General features: G+C 43.4%; 1 protein-coding gene and 1 long non-coding RNA gene across 5 annotated transcripts; both read left to right on the forward strand.

Moving 5' to 3' along the window:
* Positions 1 to 8,355: 8,355 nt before the first annotated feature.
* On the forward strand, positions 8,356 to 17,189 carry LOC119220964 (fibronectin type III domain-containing protein 4-like). Of its 2 annotated transcripts, none has more exons than XM_037477336.2 (7): positions 8,356 to 8,855; positions 11,926 to 12,041; positions 13,646 to 13,747; positions 14,414 to 14,516; positions 14,812 to 14,901; positions 15,090 to 15,256; positions 16,178 to 17,189. In XM_037477336.2, the coding sequence occupies exons 1-7, from the start codon at positions 8,774 to 8,776 to the stop codon at positions 16,217 to 16,219; spliced, it is 702 nt and encodes a 233-aa protein (XP_037333233.1). In that variant the 5' UTR covers positions 8,356 to 8,773; the 3' UTR covers positions 16,220 to 17,189. The 2 variants fall into 2 exon arrangements, with proteins under 2 accessions (XP_037333233.1, XP_037333241.1); XM_037477344.2 differs by having other exon boundaries at positions 15,090 to 15,241.
* Positions 17,190 to 19,419: 2,230 nt separating this feature from the next.
* Positions 19,420 to 22,291, forward strand: LOC119221301 (uncharacterized). 3 transcript variants are annotated; one of them, XR_005120678.2, is made up of 5 exons: positions 19,469 to 19,683; positions 20,019 to 20,157; positions 20,277 to 20,345; positions 20,717 to 20,780; positions 21,932 to 22,286. It is a non-coding gene; the product is annotated as an uncharacterized LOC119221301 (long non-coding RNA). The 3 variants fall into 3 exon arrangements; XR_009955965.1 differs by having other exon boundaries at positions 19,420 to 19,683; positions 19,966 to 20,345; positions 21,932 to 22,291; XR_009955964.1 differs by having other exon boundaries at positions 19,434 to 19,683; positions 20,019 to 20,345; positions 21,932 to 22,288.
* Positions 22,292 to 22,902: the final 611 nt, after the last annotated feature.

Consider the following 22,902-nt stretch of genomic DNA (forward strand, 5'->3'; position numbering starts at 1 on the left):
TGCTGCTGTCCGTGGGTGTGTGTGTGTGTGTGGGGGGGGGGGGGTGAATTACAGGGCTTTGGAGACATCCCATCCAGATTTTCCAATCCAGCTCAAATCTAGCCCTCATGTCAGATGGACAGTTGTGTGCCGAGCTTAATCTGAATATATTAGGGTTGGCTCCCGGGGAAAGCAAAGCGTGGGGTTATGCTGTCTGGATTAGGGGCAATGCAGACAATGAAGAGCGTGTTTCACCTCATGTCTGATTGTTCATCGAGAGCGTCTACGCGAGACCAGAACAATCCGTCCTGGGCCCTACCAAACGAACGGAAGGCTCCTCAATATGCATGTGCAAAAGACACAACATGGTTACCGAGCCTCCACCTGCCCACACAACGACTACAAATAGAGCAACTGCAGTGAATTATAAAATAATAACTGCTTTGTATTCTTAGGACACTGCTCACTCTATTCAGAACCCAAAAGCAGCACTGGTGGCAGCACTGGGGAAAAACCTAGTTGACATAACGTCTTGTATGATTGAGTAAAGTCTAATCCTTATTAGTCCTAAAATGCACTGCTCTCAGTCTCACTCATGAAATGAATCATGAACTATAAGCCCAGAATTAACGTTTTGGAGAATGCTAAATAATTGTCTATAAGTAATAAACATCCTCTTCAAAGGCAGAGCATTTTCACTCTGGCTCTTTCTGAGTCCTTTACGTCAAAGGTCAAGATGCGGGAAGCTTCCTTATCAGGAGAGAGGAGTTGCAGTCGGGGAGTTTAGGACCAAGAGGGCAAATCGTCGACACACTAAGGGCAGCTCTCAGTGCCCTAGAAGTTGACTAACCACCCCCCCCCCCCTCAATGGCCTCCAGCAAGGTGATGAACTGGTTCAGGGTGGGCTGCTCCACCACCACCACCACCACCACCACCACCACCCCACCCTTACCAGAGCGTGTCCCCATAGCCACGCGCGTGTCCAATCAGGGTGCCGGGCTCCTAATGGAGGCAGAAGGGCGTGAAGGGGAGAGCGAGCGAGCGAGATGGATGCCCGATCCCACTGATTTTTGGGCGAGGGGGGGGGGGGGGGGGGGGGGCGACAAAGGGCGGCCGCGTTGACCCCGTTGGGACCCATGTAGTGTGCAAACAAAGTGAGAAGGACGCCTCTTTGCAGAATCGTGGTTTTTGTAAATACAGAAAGTATTGGAGGGGAGTAGTACATTTAGGGCATTTAACAATAAGGGATTTTACAGTTAGGTTTCATGCATAAAAATACAATTCTATCGGCCTTAAGGGAGTTGTGGAAAGTCACAAAGTGATTTAGTTATTAAGTTTAAAAGTGGAGAGGCAGAGTTGGAGAGCGACATGTCATATTGACTTTGAGCTATTCCTGCCAGAGTTTTCTCTGCAATCAATGTTGATTTCCATCTGTGACCAACAGCATGTAACTATCGACCGGAGCAGAGGCGGCCAACTCAATGGGCATCGCTCCAAAAACAATACATGGCAATCGCTTTCATTGGGTTTCGGATCCTTTTTCATTCTTCTTCGAGTCGTGGCTGATATGGAAACATAAACACATCCTATTTTGTCCTCATCAGTGATCAATGATGTGACAAATCCACCTGCAGCTTATGAACATGTGGATCCATGTCTGCATTACTATCATCTTGGGTTAGGGTTACATGGAGGGGTTAGCACATTTTGGTAAATCTTCTCTCCCAACCCACATTACATCTGTTAATCCATAATCCTAAATAATTTTTTCCGGATTTATTTAGAAACATCACAAATGCATTCTATTTGTAACTCCCTTTACACATTATACGCTGCAAAGATTGTACAAATGTCCGCAATGTACTCGACCGTATTTGTGTGGTAATCTCATTGTTTTAGCTGAGATTTAAACCCTGCGTCCTTTTTGCACAAGGTGGCTTCTGTTATCATGCGGCTGCTGCACATTATGTGAATCTCAAGTCCTTGAGGAGCAGCTTTCATGCTGTGGTTACCATGTCGTGTCCAAACATGACAACTTCTGCATTACTGAAGGTGAGATCTTAGTTCTGCATCCCGGAGGTGGGCCAACAGCAATGTTGCAAACGTAACTTAAAAATAGTTTTTAAAGGTGCATGACAGCTGCCACGTTAGACTATATGGATGTGAAAGATCTTTTTAATGGATTTAAAATGAAAAGATACCCGTATTCTGATCATTGTAGAGAAGTAATATAAGGGGCAAGAAACTAGTCAACTGCATGAAGGTATTCAAAGAGGAAATGTAGAAGCCCTGTTGAACCCTTTTCTATTTAATAATCCGTGAACCCTCTTCTTTTCATGTCGAGTTTATCCCCGGTAGCCATGACTGCAGCACTCTCGTGTCGCGGCCACAATAAAACCGGTCAGCGCGCTCTAAAAGCCCCCGCTCTTAACTCCCCGAATCTGCTCCACACAACAACAAAAAAACCACTCCGATGTTCCTAATGGAAAACATCCCCTGACCCCTCCCGGGCAGATGTGGTCAATGCGGCCCAGTAATGGGAACGCGCTGCCTGCAGGCCAAAACCCATGATGGAGTTTGGTGAGGAACTGACTCCTCCCGGCCCAAACGCCCCCCCCCCACCACCACCACTTTGTTGGAGCGCAAACAATCCAGCTGCAGCATTTATTCATGAGGAAGTCTTTGCAGGCCGATCAAAGGGAACCTGGCGCACACGGGGGGGGGGGGGGGACGTGTTAAACGTTTAATGAGCAGGCAACACTGAGTCATGATGCTGCATTTCCCATAGTAATCCCACCAGCTGTTTCCTGGTGGGGGACGAGTTAAATATTCACCTTGAGTTACTGTTGAGACTTTAAAGACGCTGCAGAAGAAACCTCTTCGTAGTTCCTTCTACGATGATCAGGAGATCAAACATTTCTGCTTTCTGGCCTCTTCCCGCAGTGACCTTTTTAAAAAAAAAGGGAAAGACTAAAGTGGAGAAAAGGCACTTGGAGCCCACAATGGTTTACAGGGGGCTTAATGGGAGTTTTTACTTGATTTTTAATACCATGATTCATGTTTTCGTGGTGTTTTAGGCGGCTTCACATCCCATTTCAAAAGCGTGTTTTATATTCTGCCTTTTTCAAACCTCCATCAAAGCAGGATTTGTTATATCACTGGACTTGCTTTGTGGATTATTGTTGTTGCTTCCTCATTCATTTTTTAAGTATTTCTTGTGTTAAAAAGTGACGTATTTCACAGGGTGTCTCGCTTTAATCTCAGGATAACCTGATCTAACACAGGAAAGAACATTGCTTTCTCGTCATTACAAATTCTGTACCTCGGAAATCTATTTCAATCCCCACGACGCACTGACACGCGTCTCCTCTGGAACAATCCTCCTCCTGAGATCTCAGGGGGATTACGGGTATGTGAACCGCAGGGCGGAGGGGGGGCTGGGACACCTCTGGGTTGGAGAGGGTTTACGAGCAAAGCGGTGTGTGTGTGTGTGTGTGTGTGTGTGTGTGTGACGAGGAATGAATCGGTGCACAGGCCCGACGTGGATAAGCGAGAACACGGACGCACGGTGACTGGTCCGTGGCGGCGGAAGAGCAACTCGGACCTGACCACGGCAGAGGCTGGAGACGGGACACACACACACACACACACACACACACACTCAGACGAACAAAGTTAGAGGGCCCCGTAGCGCACAAACACACCCGAGATGACCTCGGGGGCCCCGAGTAAAACAGCCCCACTGCATCCATTAAATATTTAGAAGCTGCAGATGGATAGCGCATGCAGAAGACGTACCATTTAGCAGCCATGAATTATTCATTAAGTAACAAAAACGTTGTTTTTCCAGGTTCTCACCTGGGAACCTGAATGGGGAAAATGAAAAAAAGGAGGATTATTGGCAGTTGAATAATTGTTTTATATGAATTAACTTAATGGCATGCTAATAATATTGTATTACGTCTTCATAGGGCTCATTAGTTTTGTGATTATGTTGTCAATCAGTGTAATATTAAAATAGTACCAACATAATGTGTCCCTAAATCCGGACCATAGATTTTTTTTTTTTTTTCATAAAATAATAGATCGGTTATTATCACATACTTTTGTGAAACTGTTTTTTGGTGTGTGGGGGGGGGGGGGTCATGCTCCTGACCTGGAGGGGGAGATGAATGAAGGACCATCTTGATCTGTGAAGGACGCAGCGCTCAGCCGCTCTTCTCCCTGAGAGAGTCTGATGCAGCCATGACATGGGGTGGTGTAAATATGTAAATGAGACCGCACTTTGCTGCCACACTTCACGTCACCATGACGACGTCAAAAGATGTATTGACCGATTTGCGCGAGTGTCTCTTTCATCTTTAATCAGTCTGAACACACATGTGCCGTCCTCCTCGTTTAATGACTCGCAGGTAATTCCGTTGGGCAAGGTCACCATCCATAGCGCGCTAGTGATCACCTGTCAATCACACAGTTTGAGTGTGACTAAGTACTTTGGGATTTTGTGGAGTTTTTTTGTTTGAAGTGTTGCTGCAGCACCCACATTATGACCTTAGAGAGCACGTGTATACAGTTACACACACACACACACGTTGCCTCCTAGCTGAAGCTGCCAGTCAGCCAGAACCAGTTGCTTTGACAAAGGACACAAGCTCCCCTGGGTGTTAGTAGGACTGAAGCCTTTATTCCCTGAATATACCAAAGTGCCACAGTTGAGTCATGTGTGACTTTGCATCGGTAGGCAAAGGGCCCGTGTGGTCTTCTTATTGTGTGTTGAAGGAACGAATCACATTGTAAAGCAGGTTTAATGATTTTTAACCTAAATCTATATAACCAATATGGAGAGAATCCCAGATTGAGGTATTAAACAGATTTGAACAGATTTGGGAATATTCTGATTAAGAGCGTGGATTGCAGTTCAGAGTTACTGGAATGAAGAAGCTTAATGAACCCTGTGCAGCAATGCACCCTACTCATTCTCCAACTGCAGCCATTCAAAAATGATTAAATTATAAGAACTTATAGTCTGGGTGTTCCGTAGTTTGACCAAATTCTGTTCTCAGATCTAAAACCTATTAAAATATTCATCAGTTTCTTCTCAAAATGTCTTAGTTTGTGTGAGGCCCGTTTAACTACTGATTAATGAGGCTCGCGCCGTGAAATTATAATGTAATGAATCAATAAAAAGCCGAGATGAGCCTCATTTGTTCTCGCTTGCTGACTTGACGTTCTGGACGCTCTTCTCAATGTCTCCTCCTTTTAGTCGGGGCTTCAAACCACCAACCTCACTGTGTAAAAGCCCGGTGGCACCCTGCAGCATGGACCTGGTCTCAGAAATCCCTGGTAGCTGCAGCACCATATGTGAAGCTGCTCTCTTAGCCATGCATGGCTGGCTTTGTTAATTAGCAAAGGAGTAAAAGAATATGAAGATCTATAATTAGGCCTTTTGACCTCGAGTAGAGATTGTTCTAAATGTGTGAAACACAAGAAAGAGAAGCAACGGCGTATCTGAAGTCATGTGGGGGCAGGCTTTGAATCGAAGCATCGTGAATACAGATTGCGATGCAAAATTCTCTCTGTCATCATCACGTGTTTTTTATTTAGCATCCACACCTCTGAGGAAGACTATGAGGAAGAAGAACCCACTCGGCTGTGGGAGATCAGAATGAAGCCTGCAGCTCGCTGCTTTTTATAGCATTCGTTGGTGTTTCAGGATGGCTCACATGGTTTTAGGTGTATTAGGAACAGAAATCTCATGTTGGTCTACTCTGATTGACAGCTGGCAGTTTAATGTTCATGCTCCCCAGCGGATGAACACTGACTCTGGTGTTCCCTCTGGCCGAGGTCAACGTTTGGACTTTAAAAAAGACATTTAGGCCTCAAAGTGAAAGGCATATTGAGATGCGACGGGGAGGAGCGGCAGGGGGTGGGGGGGGACGACATGTCACAATGTTGTTTTGCGTCCTCCTGTACATCTGAAGACCCAATGTGGGGTGTTGGGTGACTCAAACATCTAGGCGTCGCCAAAAGACAACCAGCGTTGTGCAGGCTGATAGCCCCCCTCGGTGGAGAGAGTCGGTACACAGGAGTTTTTATCAGGAGCAGAGGATACCGTGTTCCTTTGACTCTGCTTTTGGACTCGAGGGGGTAGTCTTAAACGGCTCTTTTGCTTACACATCACTTTCGTGGATTGATGAAGTTGTTTTGAATTGAAAGGGAATGGATTAACCTCCAAGACAACAACAGAATCAAGCGGAGAACTTGTCCAAAGACGTCGCTGAATCTACAAAATCTAAGTTGCGGAGCAGTGATTTCTGGGGTAAAATAATCCTATCACATTGACTGCAAAACGTTAAACTACCCCCCCCCCCCCCCCCCCCCCCCCCCCCCGTCGACTTGGTCCATTGATGCTTCCTTCTCTCTGCCTTGGTGGAGCTCTGCTGTCCCCTCCGTCTGACGATGATTCAGCTCTTTCTGGGGCGTCCCGAGGCGTTTGCAGACCAGATGGGAGATTAAGCCCTCCAGCATGTTTTTTAACCCCCCCCCCCCCCCCCGTCACAGGGAGGCGTCCTGGTGTGTATGGATCATTTATTCCATTTCTTCTTCATCTTCTCCCCCATGGAATCCCAAACAAAGCTTTACTGTTTTCCCACTGCCTTTGGTCCTGTTTTAAGACTGTTATTAGATTAAATGTGGATTTCTTCTTCTCTTTACACTCCTTAATAAAAAGTCAAGTAAAATGTCGAATGAAATACTTTGGGTCGATATTGCAAGGCAATGAGACATGACAACTGTTGAGCAGGAGCGTTCAGTGGATAAGTCACAACATGATGTCACTACTCAAAGCGGTTAGATGTTCGCCTCTGTGAGTGTGCTGTAATTGCTACTTATTATAACGAGTGCTCGGGGGGACAGCAGGAGGGCGGTTATTTTAGCTTTTTATGTATATTTGAGTGGCGATATAATTGTTGCAGTGTGAAATTGTTCGTCATTTTTTCACGTTGAACCGACATTGTGTTTTTTTCTTAACTGCGTGCACTCTTTTTGTAATATGATATAAAAAGTCACCCTTTTGGATGGCTAACTGTATCAAGTGAATACAAGTAGCGCACTGATCTTTATGGTATGCCGTTATTCCCAACAGAGCATGATGCAGTACTTCATTTAAACTGACTTATTTCTTTGGTTTTAGAGAAAATAGTGTACATTTTAACATTTTATTTAATGGCTTTCCATGCATATAGTACACAAGAGTATTTTACAGCTATAAATTAAAACACAGAACTAACATTTGACTAAAATAAAACAACTCTGAGGTCTTATCAAGGCTTTCAAGCCATTTCGGTGCTTTCGATGCCCTTGATTGCAAATCAATACATAAAGTCAGAATAGTCAAACTGTGACTTTGCAGAAAAAGAACTAAAACAAATTGGAGGCAAAGCAGAGAAGCTTCAACCCGCAAAGATGAACGATGCTTAAAGACTTTCGCTGCCGCCCCTCAGCCTTTAAGCAAGGATTTGATTTAATTTGGTATTTTATTTTGACAACATTTCTGGGGCCAATGCCAGCTTTCAGGGTAGTAAAGTCTTTGTAGAAGGCTGGGAGCGAGTCCTTTGTTCAGGCAGTCAATTTTACAAGCAAAGTCCAAGTCAAATAGACGATGGCTATAAGTAAAGTTGATGTAGCACAAGAATAACCTGCAGAAAATCTCTGAACAACCCTTCTGGAAATATTGCTTTTGTTTGCATGTCGTATTCTTCTCATACTTCAGTGAGACAATAATACAGATGTATAGTGACACCAATAGAGAGTAGTCTCATAAATTGTGAATTTTATGTCTCCTCCGGTTGTTGTTTACAGGCAGAATGCCACAACCAAAGAGGTGACAAGATACATATATTTATCCTTTATGTATTTTCTGTATTAACACACCACTGGTTCTCTGTCTAGAGGTCAAGCTCCTTTTACAAGATAAATGTAATCTCATTATAACCGCAGTAACACATGTTGATCCCTGACAGCAGGTAATTTAAGGTGATGAAGTCCTCACTTCTAACATCCTCTTCCTCCCCCCTCAGTGTAGTGACAGGACGTGTAACGTCAGTGTCTAGCGTGCCTGTAGTGTTTGTGTGTTTGAGGGTGTGTGTTTGTGTGTTTGGAGGAGTCACCACCGGCAGACATTTTCTGCTCCTCCCGGCTTCCAATAATCCATCAGATTAAACGGCCGCTGAATGAGAAGCACCACCTTATTTTTTCCTGCTTCTCCCACCTTTCCACCACCAACACAATTCCTCTAACCTACTTAAACGCTGAAATTAGATATAAGGCCAGCCGATCTGCGGGGAGCGCTGTCCGCGGTGCTGACCACCGCGCGACCCTCCACCTGCCGGAGCGCTGTCCGCGGTGCTGACCACCGCGCGACCCTCCACCTGCCGGAGCGCTGTCCGCGGGGGCTGACCACCGCGCGACCCTCCACCTGCCGCGGAGACGAGGCGCATTTGACGCAAAGCCCAAGCCCGCCAGATGCACGCGGAGACGGGCACGAACAACCTGTTAGCTGCTCCGGGCTGCGGCGTTCCGCAGCGCGCACAGCGGCGTCGCCTCCTTTTCCTTCATCGCGTCTGACTTTAGTGCAACTTGTGAATAGAAACCGAGACGCGCAGCGGGAGCTGAGGGTGAAGATGGCGCGGGGGGCGGTGGTGACCCCGTGTTTCCAGTGAAACGCACGAGGGTCGAGGGAGGGGAAGAAGAGCGTGCAGAAGAGCCGGACGGCTGCAGGAGGACGGAGGAGGTTATGGCCGCGTTCCTTCAGCTGGACCTCGGGCTGCTGCTGCAGCTGCTGACCTGCTGGCAAACACCAGGGATGGTCCGAGCCAGTGAGTCTCTGTTCTTCACGCTCTTTGCATGTTTTCTTCTGCTTATCTTCAGAATCAGGGTGGCTTCAAAGTGAAGTCCGGATGCAGACATCTGGTCGAATTCGTGAGAAACTGAAGGTATTTTGTTCCAGGAGGTTTCAACGGTGCAAAAAAACATTCAAAGAAATATAACATTTGAAGAGGGAAGATCATTTACAGAAAGTAGACATTTCCAATCAATAGAAGAATCCAGCGGTCTTTTCTTAGGTGTTCCTGAAGAATTATATCAAGGTTCTTTTTTTTTTTACTGATTTAATGCTGTATTTAAACAGGACAGACACCTGTTATTAAACTCTTAAATCCTTGACGATTGAATGTCATTCGGACTAGCCTCATAATTACGACAAATGCACTTAAATCTTCACTGGCGAGATTCCTTCTTCTCCTTATTGTCATACCAATTTTTATGAAAAGCATTCCTTCCACTAAGCTTCTCTTTAGCTGATGACCAAGGAGCGGCATGGATTCCTTATTTGGTAGAAATCGTACCATAGTTGTCTGTGGCTTTGCTGTGCGTGTTTTGTTTTGCACAGATTTGTACGTGAATAAATGGATATTTATCTGAGAGTCAAAAATCATTGTTGTCAAAAACGTTATGTCCTTTGAAGTCCATTCCAGTTCTCACTGAAGCTCAGAGAAACTTTAGTTGAACAATATGGCTCACAATTGGTTCCTTTATAAATCCTTCAAGGGGACATTATTTTGTATCAGCAGCATAATTCAACATATTCACAATTCACAATATTTTTTCTCTGTTAGTTCTCACCACTCACACACAAGAGTTCATCAAAACCAATGTTCTCCAATGTTTTCCAGAGAGGGAGCAGCATGAAATGCCTCAACGGACCACAGGAGGTCTTCTCTGAGAGGAAGCAGGTCAAAGAGCTTCTTTCTTGCCGTGTGGGGGGCTCGCCTCCTGCTGCTCTTATTGCAGATTGACTCTGATCTTCCCCAGAAATCTGAAGCAATGAACCCTCATCTCATCGTCAGTGGGGGGGGGGGGTTCTACCTGACCCTCAGCTCTTGTCATGTGTCTCTCGTTCATGCCGTATCTAAATCAGCATGCTGTATCGCAGGCAACCATTATCCCAGAGGGGGGGCAGGGAGGCGGGGGGAGGGCAACCATTATCCAGATTGGACTGCCTGCGCCCATCAGCGAGATGTGATTTACGATCAGAGACGTCTCTCCTCAGGAGAAACCGTGTCGACAACCAACGTTGGTTGTTGTTTTTGATGTTTTGGTCGCCGGGGGTGACGCCGCCGTTGTTGGGTTGCTAAGAGCTGCCGTGAAACAAGAGTTGGATGTGAGGATAACGCGTCTAGAAGATGTGAATAGAGCGTTGTGTCTGGGTTTGAAAATTAGATGAGCGGCGACAGTAGCAACAGTCTTTGGCTGGACTCTCTTACCAAAGCCGTGTGTGGACTACAGATGATGCTTTTTAAGTCCACTGTAGCATCACTGATGCCTCAGCTGTCACTTACTATCCTTATTCGCCTGTATGGCTTATAATAGAAGTTTAACTTGTGCATTAGATTGGTAATGTGTGGTTTGGTTTACGATATTTCATATTGATTTAAGAGAAGAATCACAAATTCAGCTTAATATAAAACAATTATGTGGCTAAATGGACCCTGAAATGTATACAAAATAACTATTAAGCATTAAAAATCTCTTCCAGTTCCCCTCCATCTCTTGCCTCCATCATTGATCCCCATCCTCCCGCTTCTGATCCATCCGTCTCACTTTGCCCTTCCCTATTTTCTCTCTGGAAAAACCGAAAGATTGACAATGCCCTCGCAATCTCTATATATGCGCCAGAGATAATTGCTCCCTCTCCCTCCATTGTTCTGTCATATTCCGGGCGTCTTTCATCCTCCTCTTCCTCCCATCATTTCCATCTCTGCCGTCCTGACTCCGTCTGAGCCTCCCCTCCCCCCCTGCTACACTGGTTTTGTGTGATTGTAGAAGTCCATTCACTGCGCGTGCACTTTGTTTGTGTAGGTGGGGGATGTTTTATTTTTATTTCTATTAACATTGAGCTCTTAGCATCATGTTTCAAGGCAGTTCCAAGGCCAAATTTTACGCCCACAGCCTCAAGGGAATGGACCAAAATGCATTGCAAACACAAGACAAGCATTGGATCAACAATGTTGCTTTTTTCTTGCCCACCAAAACCAAAGCCCACACACAAAACACACACACACAAAACACACACACACACACTCGCTTCCAGTTGACACATGAATTGCTTTCTGCGACCAGAGAAATGGATGAGTAGCATGAAGTTGTGTGTGTTGATGTGAGAGCTGCTGACACCAACTGATTGTTATTAATATCCTTTTTGGTCCATTAGATTTTACGTTTCACATGCTTTGTCTAGTCTTTCCAGATTTGTTCCTGCCTTATTTTATATATATTTTATGTTTTCTCCGTCTGTCTTTATTGCTTCCCTCTCGTTTTGAGCTCTTTTCCCTCTTTTCTTCCCTCATAATTACTGAATATTTCTGGGTGACAAACTGATAAAAGGTAATAGTAAATGATTGGCTAATATTCATATAACTTCTCTCTTCCTCCCTCTCAGCAAAAATCGCAACGTTTACTGATGATTTAAATCTCCCAGCGAACAGTTTGGATTCACCATCAGGCCTAACTGGCCCCCAGAGGACCATTAACGTGTGTGTGTGTGTGGGGGGGGGGGGGGGAGGTCTTTTGCACATGATCATACATTTACATCTCAGGACACTGTGATCTACCGAGTGACCGAGGAGATGGGACGGCCATCCCCACAAGCGTCTCACTCAAGGACACTGATGGAGACACGATGGACTTTCAGTGCAGTTTGCGAGAGCACAAAACTGTGGGGGGGGGCATCTGCAGGTTCACTCACCCAAACCTTTTCTAGATTGTTAAATTAGATTGTTATCTATCTTATCTGGTATGACGTTGGCATGGGGAGCAAACTCCGTGTGTAAGCTCTAAAAGCTGCCACTGACCCTCCGTGTGTGTGTGTGTGTGTGTGTGTGTTCACAGCTGTGCCAGCAGCCCCGGTGAACGTGTCGGTGACTCAGCTGAGGGCGCACTCGGCCACGGTGACCTGGAACGTCCCTCAGGGGGACACCGTGATCGGGTACTCGATCTCACAGCAGGTACGGTGACCTTTTAGCGTCACTCCGATAGCGGGCGTTTTACCATGTGGGGTAATGAGCTCGCCAATAGACTACGACAGGATAATTAGTAAGTGTCCCGTCCTATTGACCCTTCGCTCACTTCGATTCGATTAGCAGGGAAACAAATGGAGGCCGTATGATTTCTGACCGGATCCCCCAAATAACTGCTTTCTCCCAGGTGAATTGTGGGCTGCTTTATATCTTGAGTCGTGTGTCTCCTTGAAACATTGCGTAATTCCCGAGGCCAGAACCTTTTTGAGCCGTCTCCTGCAAAAGAGTTGGATCAATACAGTCATAACCTCTAAACTTGTTAATGTCCAGGCTGACTGACTGTTTTTTTATGTAGTGGTAATAAAAAAAAAACACATCTCCTGATTGCAAACCACAAAAAGACCTGTAACTTTCTAGCCATCCAAGCAAGGAAGAGTTGGACCAAATATTCATAACAGAATTGGTGATTTGAAAACATTCATAGCTTACTATTTGAACCATTTCTTTTTGTGTAGGACTAATTATTGAACAACCACGGACCCACAGATGACCGACCAAAGGACGCCCCTAGAGTCTTAAAATATATATCATATATATATATATATATATATATATATATATATATATATATATATGCTTGTAATACAGCTGAATTAAACATGTCGAGCTTACACTAATTCTCTCAAATGTACCACCGCTAAAGCCCATTTGGTCGGGAAGCGCTCGTACATCACCGCATTTCGTCTCTCTCGCATCCCCCCCCCCCCCCTGCCCCCCCCCCCCCCCCGACTCACTCCGCTGGGTTCATTCTCATCGGTTTGAGCCGCCCACACTTTGGCACAAAGAGAATCAGACATTGGTTTGGCTCTGAGTGGGAGCCTTCTCTCCATTAGTGGGAACGGTTTGGCCGGGACTCGTCTCGCAGGAGGAGCGTCTTCGGTAGGCGACGACGCCAAAGAGCTCTTCGTCTTTTAAGCCGTCCGGCCTCTGACTCAGAATCCATCGACGTCGTGGCATTTGCAAGAAAAACAGGATGCAACGTATCCGGCTATGACCTCAGGAAGCTCTCGTGTAAATTCCTTTCTCGAACAGCACCAGGGGAGGAGAAGGCGCACACAATTTTCTTTGTATTTACTTTGTAAGATCTTTGAAGAGCAGACACTTGAAAGTTATGTTGGAAGAAGCATGCTGGGTTGTTGGAAGTGCAAAACCATCTGCATTTATCAATAGTATACTAGTGGAGGAGAGGTCAAATGGAATTACTAGCAGGCCCTAAGAGGAATGTATCCTCTCCCCTCTCGCCATAATATAAGTGATTTAAAGATGTATTTCCCCAGGTTAAGTTGGTTTATCACAAAGCACAGGAATCTCGAGGCCGTCTTCTGTGTCTTCCGAATGATGATGGCCGGCGTCCCCTTGCCTTCAGACCTAATTATCCCCACTGGGACAGCAACTAAATGAATGCCAGCGGAGCGACGCGGCTCACTCATTTGGATTCATGCCGTCGGTCTGCAAATAATGCTAATGTTTCTTTTATAACACGTCCTGTGTGTGTGTGTGTGTGTGTGTGTGTGTGTGTGTGTCGTCTCCAGAGGCAGGACGGCCTGATGCAGCGCTCTATCAGGGAGGTGAACACGTCCAGCCACTGGTGTGTGCTGTGGGACCTGGACGAGGACACGCACTACAGCGTCCAGGTACACACACACACACACACACACACACACACAGACTCAGTTAGATGTCCTGAAGAAGAGTCAGTGAGCAACTCACTGGTGAACGGATGATACAACAAGTTAATGATGAAGGGTCGGTTTGACAGGCAATTGTTATTGGATGTTGTAAATAATCACAGAACAGCATAGCAACATATTACTTCGAAAGAAGTCTTAAAATATCGCAATATAGTCAGAAGAAAGTCATAGTGTAGCATGTTGAAGTAGGTTGTTAAAAAGTCTAACGGCGTGTTCGCAGCTCGAGTCCACTGAGACCAAGTGGATCACATCCCTCCTGTGGGCTCTAAACCTACTAATGCTTCCTGTCCAGCAGATCACCTGCTGTGTGTCTAATTCTGCCTCAGTTTCTCCCTGTATAATTGTTATATTTAGTACATTCTGCTTTTAAACTGCATTGTAGCTGCTAGAAAATTCATAGTGTTCAGAGTGAATGAAAAAAACACACCAAACAAAACATCAAACTTCATTTGTTGGCAAGTTGCTTCATGTTTGCAGCATTTCGTCTCTTGTCTCCTACTTCTAAGCTCTGTATTCCTACCCAAATAAATTCCCTCTGACTACGCTTCCTAAATGTACGAGCAGTGCTGAAGGATCCGGCTCTTTCTTTGGGGGGGGGGTGGTGTTTAGGTCCAGTCTGTGGGGCCGCATGGTGACAGCCCGCCGAGCCGCGGCGTCCACTTCAGGACTCTGGAGAGGAGTGATCACTATCCAGCCGGAGTCCTGGACCACCGTGAATAAACACACACACACACATGTTTCACTTTTTGACTTATTTCATTTTCAAAGAGGAAAATTAAGTTAAATCACTTGTAAACTTCACCTCCATCGATCTCTAAACTACAAAGACTACTAGTACTAATGTACTAAAGACTGGAAACAGTGTAACCTTTCTGAAGAGCATTTTCCAACATGAACTTGTTGTGTTTCTAATTTGCACTTCTTTCGTATTTAATGATCTATATATAAGAGTACATCCTTTTTATTTATATAAATGTACACAAAAATAAGTCTTTATTTATGCTCAGATGAGCCGGCGATGGAAGGTCTGGACATGACTCCTCACCTTCAGACCGGAGAGCTTCTCATCATCACCACCGTGCTGCTGCTGTGGGCAGGTCAGCCCAGATGTGTGTGTGTGTGTGTGTGTGTGTGTGTGCTGGATTTCACTGATGTGAGCGGCTGAAGTGAAGCTCAACTATTTTCATAATGGGTTAATGTGCTGATTATTATCTCAATCAATGGATTGATTCTTTTCACTTTGTCCTGTCCGTCACCGCTGTTGTCCCCCCCCCCCCCCCCCCAGCCGTCATCGCCCTCTTCTGTCGACAGTATGACATCATCAAAGACAACGACTCCAGCAGCTGCAAGGAGAAAGCCAAGAGGCCGCTGGTCCGAGCCCCCCCACCCTACTACGCCGCCTCGGCCGCCAGCTCGCCGCTCTACCACAACGGAGATGTGCGCAGCAGCGGGGTGACTGATCCGTAGCTGGGTTTTCTTTTTTAACTAAGTTCAAGTGTCCCGAGTGTCAGAGGTCAAGTGTTGACCCCAGCTTCTTTGCAGCATGGAGCCTAAAGTTACAAATTGCACGTTTTAAAGGAATAATTGTTCATTGTCATGTTACATTTTCATGTATATACGCAGATGAGACAGATTCATCCTAAATCCATTTATAGTCAATGTCCATATTTAAAAAAATACCCATTTTGCATAATTTCTGGCAATATTTAGGTGACTGTTGTACCTGAACTGTACGTTGTAAAACTTAAAGTGAGGTTTAATACCCAAATATAAGCTTGATAAGAATTTGGTTACTCAAACAGTGAATCATTTACTGCTGACTAATTGTCAGCTCTAATGAGCTGCATTAAAGTCAAGAGATAATTAACCATTTAATGTCTGTATCTTTCCCGTCAAGCGGCTCTAAGATGGGGGAAAAAAAACGTTTTTTATGATTCTCTTTGATATTTCTCTATATATTTTTTATTAATTGTAAAGTTCTGTAAGTTTGAACAAAGTTTATTAAGACCTAACTGGGTTAATGATGGGCAATGATTAATTACATCACATGGGTATAAATGCAATGAATGCTTTGTACAAGGTCCAATTTTGAGCAAGAATACCGTAAACAGGAAAAGACCAGAACTAGATTTGCCAAATATGATTCATTTAATGTTCGGGCGTCCCGGAAAACAAGGAATGCCTTAAGTGGGAATTCTTATGTTTCCAGTCTGAATACAATCATGTGTGATTTGAATCGATCAGCTGATAAATCTCTAATGAAATGAGGCCCACACATTTTCTTCCTGAGGTCTATGAGTCATGTTCACACATGTGGCCCTCTCTGTCCATGACTCATGTGCTCATCTCTCTCATCTCTCTCATCTCCTTCAGCTGCACAGAGCCTCCTCCTCCGTCAGCATCATTAGAGTCTGAGCTTGGCAGCATCTCGCTGTGCGGGACGGACGGAGTCGGTGACAATTTCCACCCGAGGAACTTCAGTGGGATTATCGCCACGGATGGAGCATCTGTAGACTCGGCCGAGAGTCGAGATTATTATAGAATTGTGTGGGAAGCGTGAAGCGTCCATGCAAAATGAAACTGTGGAGTAAATGGATGACTTCTGCCCTCTAGTGGCAGAAGAGGTTCTCCAGGGGAAATTTGAGAAGATGCAAAATATTTGATTCATATTTATTCATATATTGTTTCTTTTCTCGGATTTCGAAGACTGTGAATATTTGCGTGTCGTCATCAAATTAATGGAAAAGTCAGGTACAAGACCTCGTTTTTTTGCAAGTGTGTGTCTTTTTGTGTTTGTGTGTTACATTCCAATTTCCAAATCAACTTAACTGTGTTTTTCATTTCCTAATCAGGTAGATGTACAGCACTAACATTAAAAGTGTATTATTTGTAAATAGAATATGTACATTGTTCAAATTTAAATTCTTGTGCAGTAATGTGTGATGGCAACTAATATTTCACATACATTTACACTTAATTGTCTCAATGCAGATTTTACAATTAAATCAATCTGTAATTTTCACATTCTATGATGACTAGATTACGGAAATGTAGAAGAGTTGACATATTCCAGAATGTAGAATCAAAATTCTTGATATACATTTATTCTCAGTATATACAGATATTTAATTGGTTTCACTTTTTTGTGGTGCAACTGTTGAATGAAGTAAAATCACTGACAGCTCTTTCTTGAATGTACCACAACGAAACCAGTGGATTAGAAATTGCATAGAGAGCTACAATATATGATCTCCAATTAGATTATTTTTATTTCAATTTTTTTGCTCCAGAATACATAACAGAGAGGTTATCTTTGTGAATGTAGCGTCTTATTTTCATTTGTGACTCTATATTGTCCAGTTTCAATTAAAGTTAAAAGAAATGATGTTTTAGTAGTAGATTATTCGGTGCATGCAGGATTATCGGGTCAATAAGTAACAGTCTGCTTACATGTGTGATCAACACATAAGACATAATTAATGAACTGCAAACCATTGCTGGTATTTAAAAGAATTATGTATGAAGGGCAGTTATTTTTGTTCTCTGGTGCTTCCATTGAGGGTGGAACCGGGACAGTGGGCCTTGCTTGCCACGTGCTCTCTTCCACACTTCCACGCTGCTGTTTCACAGAAGAGATCCTGTGGGCAGAGGTTGGGGGTGTACGCGGCTAGACATGCAAATTTGAGGTGTTTTCAACCAAAACAGTATTGGTCCTTTTGATAGTTATAGGAAACGGGAAGAACCAATAGGGTTGATGGAAGGTCGCTAAGGAAAGGGGGTTTTTTTATGTTGAAGAGACACAGGTGCGCATGGAGGGAGTTAGAAGAGACGGTGAAATGTGAATAACAAGAGATCATTTGTGATTAAATCCTGATTTGGTTTTTCATTTTAAGGAGTGATACACGGGAGACGAAGCCTCCTCTGCATGTTTTTTTTCTTCCAACTCTCTCTCCAGCCTCCATCCACCCGTCACGTCCTCCTGCACCTCCTCAGTCCTCATCACAAACCACAGCCCTGGTCCCACAGAGCCCAGACCTTGTGGCTGCATTGAACAAAGCTATGAGCCAGACCTTCAGCATCCAGCTGCAGGCCAGCTCCCACCAGTACTAGAGAACGAAAATACTTAATACGATGATGAGGATGATGGTGTTGAAGTGTCTAAAACCTGTGTGTTCTCATGTGTAAAGAACTGTTTAACCTGTTTTGTCAAAATGAATGAAAGCTGTTGGGTTGAAGCATGAGTGACCCCCTCTCCCACTAAACCTTATTGTACTCACCTCCCTGGTTTGCCAGTCGCGCCTGCAAAACTGGGTCATCGGCAGTGCAATCCCCTGCAGGCAATTGACTCAACTTCTTTCATTTTTTTCTAATTTTACTTTATCTTATTTTTTTATTAAATCCCACAAACCATTAAGCGTGTAGCATATGTAGCATATAATACTCGTTGATTGTTGGTGAGCTCGGTTCATTTCAGGCTCTCCGTGGTAGATTGTTTTAAAGAATGCTTGTGCATCTCATCTCTGACCTCGAGTCTCTGTAGATACATTTCACTGCACGCCACCAATTCTTATTCTCTTAGATACATTGAGGAGTTACTTCAAAAATGTCCTTTTAGCCTTTGTGTAACTAATTAATTACCCATTATAGTTAAACCAAAATTGCTTGTTGAGTTAAAATCTTTCACATCATGTATTACTACGACATGGTTTTCTTGTTCAAATTACTTTGTGAAGTGGTTTCTTCTGATTGTACAACACATGTTTTGTTTTCCTCAAACCCAGCTGCTACTCGTAGTAGTAGTCATAGCATGTCGAAAAAAGTGAAGACCAAAGCAAGACCTGAAAGAAGTGAAATTGACTATGATTTTATTAGACATGCCATATTATGACTTTACTTGACCTGCAATTCTATTATAATAGAATGCAACGGTTGTGGATTCCAACCTAAGAGCCTATGAGAATATTAAGGTTTGACTCGCCGACTTGACATAGTCCAGAATTAAAGCTTCAACAGTTGTGTGGTGGAACAGTGCAGGGAGTTTGTAGAAAGCCTGAAGTGTGGGAGATCCACAGTTCAAACCTGATGGAGGGTTTGGGTGTAGTCAGGTGGTTTTGAGGTTTGGTTATCAATCCCAAGGTTTAATACGAGAAACAGACAATACAGAGCATGTGGCTGAATAGCACAAGGGAACAACTGAAGGGCAGCAGCTCCAACCTGTTTTCTGAGGTTGTGGGTTCAATCCCTGTCATGCAGAAGTGACTTATGCTTTGAAAGAAATTTGGGGTTAAACCCGTAATCAAATATGAGAAATTAAGGCTTTGATGAGTGTGGGTTCAATTCTTGTGCTTTGAAAGAGTTTTGAGTTTACAGTAGCACAGCTGAGGAGCTGCTGTCTTTACACTGCATTTGAAGGTTGTGGGTTCAAGCCCAGTCTTGAGTTTGAGCCTTTGGCTTTACTTCAGGTTTGAGTAGCAATATCAAGGTTAAATACAACAAACAAAGGGTTGGTTGAACAGCTAAAAACTATGAAAAACGTAAATGTAAAAAGGAAATTGGCGATGAATATTCAAGTCACAGTATATTATTCCCAATACAATCCTATCATGTGACATGTATAATGGTTGCTGTTCAGTAATGTGATGGGGGATAGAATACATCTTCATCAATCAAATGACCAGATGGAAGCGATATCGTTACATTATACATAAAGGTATTTCCCCGATAGGACCCCCGGTGCTGTAATGACGTCACTATTTAGCTCAGGTCGACGAGCGGCCCTGATGACGCGTCCATGATGGCCGCCAGGCCCCTGAGCTGTAACTTCTGCTGCCCGACTGTTCGTGACGATGGAGACCTGATGGAAGAAAGGAGACTGACTGGTGAGTTATGGTGTGGACTGAGGGCTGAAGGGCGACAATACGACAAAACCACCACAAACCAACACATAGAAACACTTGTCGCGGCGTCCATTGCTAAGTGGGCTAACATTAGCTCACGGCTAACTGGTGCTAACGTCTGTGCGCGCGGTTCTTTCGCTGATTTCTAGTGGTCAAATTAACCTGATTTATAGCGTTCTGTTTGGCTTTGGTTATAGTTGATCAATGGATTTGCCGATTGTTGTGTTTTACAAGAACAACATTTAATGTTTCCCTCGTTTAAAGATGGCGTTTCTATCCGTCGTTAAAGAGCTGCACTTCCTTGTGTTGACCACTAGGGGTCGCCCTCCATCCATCACATGGGATCATGCTGCTGTGCGGGGATGACGTGTTTATGTGCTTAAAAGATCTAAACTGAATCATGCAACACATGAACAGTGAACTCTAGTCTGCACCTGAAGAAAGGCTCTTTACTTGGTAACAGTATCGCTCATTTAAATCATTCCTTCTTCTTCTTTATTGGGTCTCAGACGGTGTTTTTGTATTTGAATGATTGTGTGACTTCAAAGTGTTTGTTTTTCTTTCTGAATTCTCAGAAAATGTTGGAGGAGCAGCTGGAGAACAACAAGGTTCAAGACAAGCGGACGGAGGACGAAATGAACAAAGTAAGGAAACCTAAGTGATTGATAAACATTGATGATGATGATGATGATGATTGTTTCGGGTTTTTATTTACAGTAGATCAGGGTCAGAGTTACATCATCCATATCATTACAGTATGAATCGGGGCCTTGTGAAAATGTGACGTAAAGGGCCTTAAATGTAGTTGAACGTGGTCACTTACCTCCATCATGTGTGTCACCAGACACATGGTAATAATATGATGAGATTGTAGGTGTAAGATCTGATATCCCTCCCTGTGCTTTGGGTACAAGGTTTTGATCGGTGTTGCACTAAAGCTGATGTAAAATGTCTCTTTTGAAATAGGACGGAGCCTCTTGAAGCTTGTGTCTAAATGTCTCTGTTCTTTGTGCAGGCTGCTGAATGAGCAGAGACACTTGAAGGTCTTGGAGGAGACGAGGAGGATGGAGGAACATTTGGTAAGTGTCAACTCAATTATTACTAGTAGCTACTAGTGGCAGCAGGAACGTTTTAGTTATTGTGATAGTATTTGATTACAAATTGAAATAGAAACAGTATTTTATATCATATTGCTACAATGATAGTATTAATAAGAACTTTAAATTAAAATGTTTAATAAAACTCTTCAGTCATAGAATAGTATTTAATATTAAAACATGAAAATGTAGTTCAAAACAATACTCAAATTATAGCATGCAACAAGGAAATCAAAAATATAGTGTTATACAAAAACCATGGTCTGGTTTGCCGTTAAAAGTAATGAAAATCATATATTATGACGTAAACTGAAAAGATTACTCAGTATAGTATGCTGGGAAACAAAATGATTGTCACAAAAATATTAAGAAAAGTCATAGCATCAAAATCATAACAAACATCATAAAAGACAGTATAGTATGTTGTAAAAAGGTTATAGTAAAAAATATCAAAGTCCAGATATAGTATTATTATGTCATAATATCGTATAATATGTTATGAAAATGCTTTTAAAAATGTGATATTATTATGTGATGAAAGTCAGGAATATTTTAGTATGTTATGTTGGAAAAAAGTAGGAAATGATTATACTATAGCTTAATAAATTCATAAAAAGTATCGTCCAATATTTCATAAAGTCTTTAAAAATATTATAGTATTTCGCAAGTAATTGTAGTTAGTTATTTTAATAAGTCTGTAAAAAAGTCATTTTAAAGTATGTCCTTTAATAAGTATAAAAATACATGTTATTACTCTTAAGCCATGAACAATTTTAGAAACGTCACAATATGGTATTTCATTACAAAAAAATATATAATTGTAAAAGTAATCAGAAATAATAAAGCATGTCATAAAAAGTTATAAAAATGTACAAATAGGTTTTTGAATACATCGTGGAAAAATAAATTGCATTGTGTGCTAATTAAATTAATAGCATGTCTAAAGTAAAAACCAACAAGTGTTTGAATTTGGTGTATTTGTTGTAGTATTCATTCCAGTGTGTGAATTTGATGTATTTGTTGTAGTATTCATTCAAGTGTGTGAATTTGATGTATTTGTTGTAGTATTCATTCAAGTGTGTGAATTTGATGCATTTTCTAATGTTGTGCTTCTCTTCTTTTCTCCACACGAGGGCGCAGTTTCCAGACCTGAGGACGGCAGGTTTCTTCTTCTGCTCTGCGGTTACTCTGAGAAGTAACTTTGACAGTTTGGGGGTGGTTCAGCTTTTGTCAAATGTTTGCTGTGCAGCTGAATTTTAATAAAGAATAATTTGGTATAACCCCCTGCGTGTGTCTCATTGAAAGCCCGGGAGGAGACGGACGTCTCTACTCTACCGGGGCGATGCACACTGATGATCCCACAGCGGTGGGAATCGAACCCGGGTCTGACGCCACCCAAACCGGGGACAGCGCAACCACGCCACCATGTCATTCGCCCTTAATCATGTTTGTTTGTTGCCTTTGACTTCTTCATGTGACGAACAACCTCAAAAATATCCCACCTGCAAAAGGCTTGAACCCACGACCTCATGCTCACGGGGCAGTCGTCTTCACCTGGAGCTATTTGCTCAGACACTATTTGCTGCTTCATTAAATATTTGTCTTCTTCACTTTGGGTGTTGAATCTTAAAACAAACTGCAGCACACAAGAACCGAACCCACAACCTTCTGCTTACAAAGTGTTCTCTCATCCCAGTGAGCTAACTGATCTGATGTAACCACTGGCTTCATTGTACATTTGTCTCCTTTGTTTGGGCTCTTGGCTCTAAAACCTCTCCATAAGGGAACTCAACCCAAAACCTCTGGACTCCTTACTAGTCATTTGACACTCCACCTGCTTGTGCTTTACAAGATCCACTCAAATGGCTCAATTATTGAGAACGTTTCAAGATGTCACATTGGGAGATAGACCTTGACGGTCACCATGCCCCGGGATCGAACCCATGACCTCCAGCCTCTGGATGAGTCCTTTACCACGCTGAGCCATCACATCTGAGCCGCTGGCTTGTTGCAATGTCACAAATAGTTCTGCAAACACAAAATCAAACGGTTCATATTATGAATCATTAAGAGTTCTGGTGGAATTGTAGCAGACCTTCCTGAG

The sequence above is a fragment of the Pungitius pungitius genome, chromosome 3, assembly GCF_949316345.1.
Source record: "Pungitius pungitius chromosome 3, fPunPun2.1, whole genome shotgun sequence".
NCBI lineage: Eukaryota > Metazoa > Chordata > Actinopteri > Perciformes > Gasterosteidae > Pungitius > Pungitius pungitius.

Excerpts from the sequence above, each read along its gene's own strand:
- LOC119220964 (XM_037477336.2), top strand. The coding sequence starts at position 8,774 with ATGGCCGCGTTCCTTCAGCTGGACCTCGGGCTGCTGCTGCAGCTGCTG. Across the intron at positions 8,856-11,925 it reads ACCAGGGATGGTCCGAGCCA|CTGTGCCAGCAGCCCCGGTG; the intron begins GTGAGTCTCTGT and ends GTGTGTTCACAG. Across the intron at positions 13,748-14,413 it reads ACACGCACTACAGCGTCCAG|GTCCAGTCTGTGGGGCCGCA; the intron begins GTACACACACAC and ends GGTGGTGTTTAG.